The sequence below is a fragment of the Puntigrus tetrazona genome, chromosome 2, assembly GCF_018831695.1.
Source record: "Puntigrus tetrazona isolate hp1 chromosome 2, ASM1883169v1, whole genome shotgun sequence".
NCBI classification, from domain to species: domain Eukaryota; kingdom Metazoa; phylum Chordata; class Actinopteri; order Cypriniformes; family Cyprinidae; genus Puntigrus; species Puntigrus tetrazona.
The window spans coordinates 2,147,589-2,157,394 of record NC_056700.1 but is presented as its reverse complement, the minus strand read 5'-3'; the positions used below and the strand labels follow the sequence as shown (position 1 = coordinate 2,157,394).

At 38.5% G+C, this 9,806-nt stretch overlaps 1 protein-coding gene across 4 annotated transcripts in view; it reads right to left on the bottom strand.

Moving 5' to 3' along the window:
- Positions 1-1,155: 1,155 nt before the first annotated feature.
- Positions 1,156-9,806, bottom strand: part of LOC122326519 (low-density lipoprotein receptor-related protein 8-like) — a 72,565-nt gene continuing 63,914 nt past the window's right edge. For 2 of the 4 annotated variants that reach the window (XM_043221458.1, XM_043221465.1), the window contains exons 14-18: positions 9,237-9,378; positions 8,733-8,885; positions 7,814-8,062; positions 6,732-6,800; positions 1,156-5,099 (exon numbers count right to left, since the gene is read on the bottom strand). In XM_043221458.1, the coding sequence (XP_043077393.1) occupies positions 4,768-5,099; positions 6,732-6,800; positions 7,814-8,062; positions 8,733-8,885; positions 9,237-9,378 (945 nt within the window). In that variant the 3' untranslated portion in view covers positions 1,156-4,767. The remainder of the gene's footprint in view (positions 5,100-6,731; positions 6,801-7,813; positions 8,063-8,732; positions 8,886-9,236; positions 9,379-9,806) is intronic. The other 2 variants (XM_043221475.1, XM_043221484.1) reach the window with 2 other exon arrangements.

Sequence of the window (9,806 nt, the reverse complement as noted above, 5' to 3'; positions counted from 1 at the left end):
GACTTTTTGAGTAGAAGCAAATCGTGCCGTCTTCATGGGCACGCATGTATCTTTAAATTTAAATGAGCCCCTTTTCTAGAAGAGAACTGCCTACGACTTTACTTGCGCCTTACTTTTACTCCGCCAGAACAAAACAGCTGTTTGGTTTTGATTATCTTGTCTGCAGTTCTTTGTCATCGTGAAAGTTTGTTTTTTTGCATTTCATAGCTAAGTCATTTAACTGTATTAGCATATAAGCATATAACTGTAATAACTGCTGATATTTCGGAAGCACGCTAAGTTTGCATACTTGTTTCTGTGTTCAGTTAATCTACTTTGAAATGTGTTCAGTGTCAGAATGGAAGGGGTTTTTTGGATTTTTACCCAGTTTAGCTAATGATGTTTGAGACCCGGGGTTGCCACTTGAGGGAAACGCATCACATTACATCCACGGAGGCTGCAAACAAACCGAGTCAGAAATTGCTGATTCTACCTGACCCACAAAACCCATCCATCTATAAAGCTCTATCACAAGAGGCATATTAATACGAGAATAAATCAACTTACGTAAGACTTGTCGTTTGCATTGTCACTTGTGATCATTCCTCTTGCATGACATTTGTTCAATCTGGCAACTCGCATGAGTGTCGAGTCTGATGGAGAGGACAGGAGAAAGGCTATTTTGATTTCGGAGGACCCATTTCAAGCACTAGCTGTCAATATTACATGCTGCATCTTCAAAGAAATACTTCACCACAAAATTAAAATCAGCCCATATTTTTTTTGCTCACTAATGTCCAGCATGTACCAGCATTACCAAGCTTGGGAGAGCCAGGATAACAGGATAAAAAAAACCCTGTGTTCGTCTGAAAGAAAAGAAAGTCATATACACCTAGTATGTCTTTGGGGTGAGTAAAATATGGGGTAATTTTCATTTTTGGGCGAACTATTTCTTTTAAAGTCATATCAGTTTAAATATTCGCTTGTGGATATTTGATCTGTGTAAAATAGCAGCAATATTGTCTATGCTGTTAATATGAAATAATGCAAAAAAACAATAAATGTAGTGGATGGATTTTTACCACAATAGGGTGGACATATGCTGTGCATAATAGATCCCGTTTTTATGTTCCAAAAACATTAAAACGTTAAAATTGAGTTTAATGAAACACCAAATGGCAGCAGATTTTTAATTCATTTTTATATCAATTTATAGAGAGACATATAAAGAGAAACATTTGAAATACAATGAGACCATTATGCCACAATAAAGTTTATGCAGTCAGAGATCAGACAGAATGAAACCAGTGTTGGTCAAAATCACTAAACAAGGCACACAAAAGAAAAAAACAAGTTGTGTGTTTGCAAAATATAGTGCAATAACAATGTAATTTAATTAAAATACTCAAAATATTCTATATTAAAGCCTTAAAATGTAAAAATAAAGATTGAAATCAATTTGAACAGTAAAAAAATACCAACAGCAAAAAAGAAAGATACGTACCGACAGCACAGAAACACTTTGGCAGAATATATTATTTTACCATCAGAAAACAATGATCGTATATTCCAAATAAATTAATTCATAGGCAATACTGTTATCTAAAATCTTATATACATTTTTACAAAGGTGTATCAAAAGTATTTGTATGAAAACATATTTACACGTCGCATTCCATAATCACATTACACAGATTGAACTTTCACACCACAAATACGTGCATTCAGAACAAACGTAATTAACATCCGCGCACACACACACACACACACACACACACACACACACACACACACACAGGATATTTAATGCTCCTCTCTTAAGAGGGAGTCTTCATTTGAAATCCTAGAGCGATGCTCTTTAATATTAATGAGGTAACATCTGATCGCAGAATCTGTGAATGAACAGCTGGTCTTCCTGACCGCTCAAATGAGAAAAAAAACTGTCCCTTTGTCTGACAATTTATTCAAAAGAGGACACCAAAGACGCCCTCATAATGTAAAGTATAAAGAAAAAAAAAAGCCGCAGCGAGTGAATTTCCAGAATAATGTTCAGGTCATATTTCACCCCAAAATCAAAAGAAAAAAAGAACTAAATATATTTAGCGTGAAAAAAATGCATTCAATGTGCTGTTAAATGTTGTACAACAAAAATATTCACCAGTGTAATGTAATTCAGAAATAATAAGAAAAATTTCTTAACCAGCTAATCCGTGTATTTGAATGATTCCTGAAGGATCCTTGGATACAAAAGAAATTTCAGCGTGTATCACAGATATATATTATAGTTATTTTAAAATAGTTTTTTAACAACTTTGAAATACAGCACATATTTCTTTTCATTCTGGGGTGAAATGTGACTTTGGCATGTTTGGTGACCAGTACTAGCCCTCTAAAACCAATCTGTCTCTGACCGAAGCCGCTCTCTATACATCTGCGTCTTACGTTTTCTCGACAGTGAACGAATTGTAACACGTTAATTCCCGTTCCGACGTCATGACTAACTGAAACCCTCCACCGTCTCCCTGAGACAAAACCAAGCGTTCCCACAGCACGTGACAGAAGAATGCAGAGGTACCCCGTGTTAAAAACAAGGGGCGCGAAAAAATGTCCAGCATTTGGAATGTATGGCCTTTCAGAGCGTCTTTAAAGGTCGGTACGTCTATTACAGCGAGGCGGGAGCACTGGATCTGCCGAGCAGGCTGTCCGCGCATATGCCAGTCCCAGTCACTTTTTTCCCAACGTTAACGTGATTCTAATGCGTTTAGACGTAAACATAGTGCTTTACGTAACCTTTAGCTCGGCGCCTGTAGCTACGCTAGACCCTTGGGGCGACTATCAGCTAATGTTCTCCCCGTTTCTAGATAAACAACAACATGAAAGTGAACGTACTGTAAGTGGGCGGCACGGCAAACCTGTTCAGCATGCGACAACTCCAATAACAGAAACAGACGTGTGAAACTGTGACATTTCATAAATTACCGCTGGTTTACGGCCAGCTCGGCGTGAACCACCAGAGACCCCGCTGTGTAACGCACTCGCGCTGACCCTCCTAACGTCTATTCCGGATCGCGGTGATTACGCTGGGGTTTGTTCCACTAACCGGGGTACTCGGCCAATTTCGGTGTGTTGCCAAGTCGTAGCTGCAGTGCGGAGGAGCCCCACAGAGACCCGACAGTCGTGTGAAGCCAAGGACAATGGCTTTTCATTTGCATGCACGTGATGAATATACAATGTCTCTCTATGGAATAAACACAAACACACCTATAAAAAATGTATAATACCGATGAGACGGACAAAACATGTTTGGGAATATTTTTGGACCGATATTTTTATTTCTTGGGTGCGTTCTAAGCTCAAAACTTAAAATGTAATCACTGCAGTAGGGATGCATGATAGTATCGGACTGATATAGGAATCAGCCGATAATGGCTTTAAATATATTAGCATTGGCCCGATATGAAAAATGATGCCGATATGTTTTGCCGATAATTAAACTCACATGTTCTCAGGGAGTCTGCCTCATTCTTGAAGAAAAGTTTTGCCTGAATGATGATTAGATTGACTGTATTTAATCTGTGCAGCGTTTGATATATAGTTTATTTACAGTTATTTTCAAAGCTTCAATGTACTGTCCAAAAAACATTTTTACTATTTAATTTTAACAAATATGTTCATGTTAAAAAAATAACCAAAATTCTGAATATTTAGCTGCACCGGAGAGACTTTGTCTTGTATCCAAATAGAAGGGAATATAGCATTATATAAAAATAAGTAAAAAAATATCGGCATATCGGATATCAGCAAAAATCAATTATCATGCATCCCTACATTCTAGCATTAATTACTGTTGAAATCAATTATTCCTAAATAAAATTTGAACATTTAACGAGGAAAAAGGCAGGACTTGATTTTATGCACTGGGAATTGAATGGATCATGACGATATTCATATTCATATTCATGTTAAAGTTATTAGTAATGCTGTTAGCCAAAAAACTATTGTTTCAGCATTCAGAATCAAGTTTTATATTTTCTTTGGAATCATATGCACAGATGAAAAGCGTACAGTATGACATAGGTTCATTTTGATTTCATGTTAACTCCTCTTGTGTTATTATGCCTGTAATAGTTCGAAAGTTATTAAAAGACGAGTTGTACTGTATAATATGATACAGGTATATAATTTTAGATATGTGGCTCGCTGTTTATATATTTTAGCATTATTAAACAATTCCAAGCAAATAAAATTTGCCCTTGAGCCATCAAAGATCTACAATCGGAAGTGTTATTTTTGTAATTGCGTCTAATATTTTCGTTAAGCCTATTAAAAGGTACTTTATGATGCGATACATTGTAAATTGTAATCTAATTAATTTGTTAATTTTGGAAACTAAATGAAATACTGCCAAGGATCAGAAACGGTTTCTCTCTGCAGCTTTAGCTGGACAGGTGGACCGTTATAATAGACTAGTTTCCATATTTATGTATTAACCTTAATGCCGGTTACAGTGCTAGATTTGCCTAGGATTATAAGATAAATATAAATAATGCAGGTTTGAAAAGACTTGGTGGTTCCAACCAGCAATAAAATGACGCTTAAAATGGACCTAAATGAATACGGGTCTGAAATGTCTAAACCTTTTGTTTAGTAATCAATCCAGCTCCAGCCTGCTTCAATACCTGGGCATGTTAAGAATGATTCAGATCGCTAAATGCCATTCAGTTCCTGCATAGCTTGGCACCCACGTGTCTCCCTGCGCTCACAGTATTTCTAGAGTCGTCCTCTCTTTCACTTAGTACTAGAGATGGTGGGCTGCTCTGTGTACCAGTGTGTGGCAGGGTCTGGTAAACCGGTCCCCAGAGGCAGAGCGATGAATGGCGGGCACGTCCCCGTACCGACCGGCGTCATGCCGACCACGGGCCCGGGGTAAGGGTGGTGATGGCCAGCGAGCCCGTCAGTCCGACCAATGTGAATCTCGTCCTCCTCTGTCTCTCCCGTGGTTTTGCGGTAGACGGGGTTGTCGGAGTTCATGCTTTTGGTGCTGTTCCTCCTCCAATTGCGGTAAACGAGGTAAACGCCGGCACACACCACTCCGAAGACCACTGTGGCAACAATAGGAACTGCATGTGTTTAACATACAGCCGTGAGGGGACATGTTAACACACGCTTGATTGGCGGTGGAATGACTGACAAGATAGCCAGTGTGACAAACAAAAACAGACAGACAGACAGACAGATACACAGAGAGATAGACAGATAAGACGGATAGATAGATAGATAGATAGATAGATAGATAAATGGATGGATGAAAATGAAAATTAGCACATATTTTACTCACCCCCAAGTCATTCTAGGTGTATATGACTTTCTTCTTTCAGACGAACACAGAGTTTTTTTTTTAAATTTATCCTGGCTCTTCCAAGCTTGGTAATGCTGGTGGCCATTTTGAAACTCCATAAGTCAAATATATCCGTCATAAAACTAACCTATATGCCTCCGGGGAGTTAACACATGTCTTCTGAAGCAGATCAATGTGTTTCTGTGACAAAAATATTTCTATATTTTTGAAAGAAGAAAGATATATACACCTAGGATGGCTTCGGGGTGAGTAAAATATGGAGTGATTTTCATTCTTGGGTTCCTTTAAAGCAAGGGTCCACACAAAAATAACAATTCTGTCATTTACTCAGCCTTAGGTTATTTTAAACTCTTCCGTGGAAGAGGAAATGAGACGTTTAGTGTAATGTCCATGCTGCCTTATTCCTCATACCATAGCATGGGTAATTGTTGTGTGGTTTGCAGAACTTTGCACACTGCATGAGAAGCGTTATTATCGGATAATACATTATTATTGTACCAAATCCTTGTTAATACCAAATCCTTTAAATATTCTGTGATTTCAATATATTGACTTAATATATGACTTAATTATTGTGATTTCAAAAGTTTAATAAACACAGAGGAATTATTGTGTGTTTGAATCAAGGTTTCGATCTTGATTAATCATGCATACGTATCTTTTGACCTATGAATTTTCATATTTCATATTTCTGCCAGACCTATAAAGTAACCCAAGGGTCAAGTTCCATGACCCATGCCCAAAACTATAACACAGAGAGCAGCATGAACATTCTACCTAACATCTCCTTTTGTGTTCCACAGAAGTCGGTCACACTGATTTGAAAACAACACAAGGGCGAGTAACTATCAGAATTGTTATTGGTGAACCGCTTCTTTAAATTGGCTAGAAAAAAAGAACATGAGAATAGCAGATGAAAATTGAAACAAGAGCAAAGAGTGGTTGATAGGGAATGAAGAATAAAGAAGAAGGGCAACAACTCCACACAAACCGAAACATTTAATATCAATCAGAGATAATTATTATATGGCTCTCAGAAATCTTATAATGCTGATAAAAAAACCTAAACCAAAACATCTGCTCTCTCTCTGCAATGCAGCAGGCTTGATTTTGGTCCGTTTAGTTGTATTACCAAGGGAATTTCTTTCTTGGCTCACGAACACAATAAACTAGAATGAATCTAAATTCATGCAGACAGCACGCACACACACACGCACACACACACACACACACACACACACACACAAACTGCATCTCCATACAGCTGAGTCTGCTGCCCCAGGCTCTCTCACCTTGTAGTTAGAGCATCGGTGAGCAACACTAGTGTCAAAATGAGCTCAAAATAGCACAGAGCTGGACCCTAGCAGCCCCAGAGAGCAGAAGATGTACATACCTATGGGAATTACGACTCCGAGCACTGCCACTGTCAGATTACGGCCAAGGAGAAACAACTCATTGCCAGCTGGGGGAAAATTAAAGACACCTTCAGATCCACAGTCATATTTGTTTAACATATCGAGTCAAAGACGTTGATGTAGCTGACCGACCCTTCACTAAACCAAACAAAACAGAGTGACCAGTTGCAGCTTGGTGACAACTATTGCTATAATGGTATTAATATTTAAAAGTAGTTTTTAAAAATATTATTAGGAGGCTTGTGCACTAGTGAAATATTATTTCCAGTCATACTGTTAATGGGAGTACGTGACACATTTCTGCTGGTAATTCCACATATAATATATCCAAATCATTTCCAGTGACCTGGCAATTTCTTCCAGTTCTCCCAATCCGGGTCATTTACTCTCAAAATATTATAACTTTAATTGCTACGACTTAGTACTCGCAATTTTGACTTCATAATCAAAATATTTCAACTGTATTCTCAACATATTGTGATTTTTTTTGGTAATTTTGACTTTTTTCTCAAGATATTTTGAATCTATTATCTAAATATTTGGACATTATTCTCATAATTTTAATATTTAGACTTTAATCTTGTAATGTTAGATTTTTTTGTGCTTGTTTTTAATTTATTTTCTCCTAAGATTACAGTCCATTTAATTTCTGATGAATATTCATTTAATTTCTGGATGCATATTAGCCATTTGGAAGCATATTTCCAAGAAATTAAAAAAATATATATTCTGAATATGATCATATACCTCACATTTCTCCATAAAACTTTATACATATATATAAGGTTAACCAGTAACCAAATCACGTAAATGGCATTTTCTCACTGTGAAAGCTGTTAGCTGGCATTTCTGATTAGGAGTTTTGCACTCAAAGCATTTCACTCCAACCCACATAATAAGTGCTTCCACATAATGAGCATATTTTGCCAAAAACCATTCATGGATGCAAGTCCTCTGAAACGCTCGCTGTAAGCTCGCCCTACCAACAGTTGCCGGGATAGCTTAACAAGGCTTAATTAAGGTTCTTCCTGTGCATGAAAGCACACAGACCCACACTTACAGTGATGAGACAGGTTGCTCAGGCTGTCTGGTGTGGTCCTGGACACTTGTGTGGGGCTGTGCTCTGCTGTAGTATTAGAGGAGACGGCCGGTTCCTCTGGGCCGGAGGTGAGGAGTGACGAGAGAGTGGTTTCAGCCATACTGTCAGACTGAGATGTCACAGCTGCAGGAGACTCTTGTGCCCGGCCAGCCCCTGTCTCGTTGCCGATGTTGATAGAGGCGGTAGGTGTGATCGCAGTCTCATTTTGCACTGGTGGTATAATGAGGAGTAAGAGGTTAGTAATAATGGTAACACTTTATTTTACGGTTACACCTATTAGTTGCTTATTAGCATGCAAATTACTTGAATATCAGCCACTTATTAGTGCTTATTCATAGTTTTTAGTCAGGTGACCGGTTCAAAGACCTGGAGGGCAAAACATCCATAGAGCTATAGCGCAAGTGGGTCAAATAAGCAATTCATATTAAGCCGCAAAAATGCAATCCATATTAAGCCCCCGTGGCAATATTTTAATCAATAAACAGCATGACAAAACTGTTTAGTGACTATTACTAGCGTAAGCGTTAGGCTTTCTCAGTATGACCTAGAAAGACTGTACAAAATGTTAAATTCCTGGAGAACTTTTGAAGCAAAGCCACATTAATTACCTATGCAAGTTGTTTATATGTAATAATAATAATAATAATAATAATAATAATACCTAAACCTAACATCTACCTCGCTAACTATTAATCAAATTAATAAAATAGCAGCAAATAAAAAATGTATTGAGGGAAAAGTTGTAGTTAATAGTTAACAGTGTTACTGTTTTAGGAAGATTAAAAAGATGCTAGTGTTTTTACCAAATATCTTCTTTGGTGTTTGAAAAAAATTGATTACAGGACAGGAAATGGTGTTAGTCAAAATGTAATGCGCTTACCGGGTACACACTGACGTGTGTCAGGGCTGAGCTCCTCCCCATCAGGACAAGCACAGGTGTATTTGGGTGAGTGTTCACTGATCTGAGGAGCTCGCAGACACAGGAAGTCACAGCCTCCGTTAGTCACACCGCTCAGGTTACAGCTGTCAGGAGCTACACACACACACACACACACACAATGATTAATCATCCATCAGCGGAGATGCGTTCTTATACTGTGAGCCACATGGGTCAAACACACTTCATCTTCAGTGTGTGGAGACTGTGGAACTATGATTAATATTCAAGCTGTTGGCGCTTATTGTCTTCGGTACCAGCTTGTTAAGTCCAAATGACTTAGATGCCGATTAAAAGAGAAATGGCAAGCGTGATGGATTACAAAAGGAACAGATCCGATATTGGATTTCATAAGGTGGATTAAAAACTTCTTCTTGTATGCCATTAGTCAAAATGTCAAAAAAGGACTTGAAATAAATAGAAATAGCGGAGTTGAAGTCCACACACCCGCAGGCTGGCTCAGCTCGTGAAAAACAACAATGTCGTGAGGGTCATTGAGGTGCTCGGCAAGACTGGTCACATCCTGTCCTGTGAGTCTGTTTGCACTGTAGACAGCTTCCTTCTCACGGTCCGTCCAGTACACGCGATCCTAGGAGACACACAACAGTCAACACAAGACTTTTACTACGCGCCCTTAAGGAAAGAAAACTGCTAGATCATTGCTAGAAGGTTTTGGGTAGTTTTAGAACATTGCTAGGTCGTTGCTATAGTTTTCTGGCAGTGCTATTGTGTTATGGGTGATTTTAGGGCATTTCTAGGTGTAACTAAGGTGTTCTAGGTGGTTGCTAGGGAGTCTTAGGTGGTTTCTATGGTGTTGTTAGTTCGTTCTAAGTGACTCTAGGGCATCTCTAAGTGGAGCTGTAGCTAGGGTGTTCTAGGTAGTTGCTATGGTGTTGTAGGGTGTTTTGGGTGATTTTAGAGCGTTTCTAGGTAGTGCTGTAACTAAGGTGTTCCAGGTGGTTGCTAGTGAGTCTTAGTTGGTTTCTATGCTTTTGCTACAGTGTTCTAGGTGCTTTT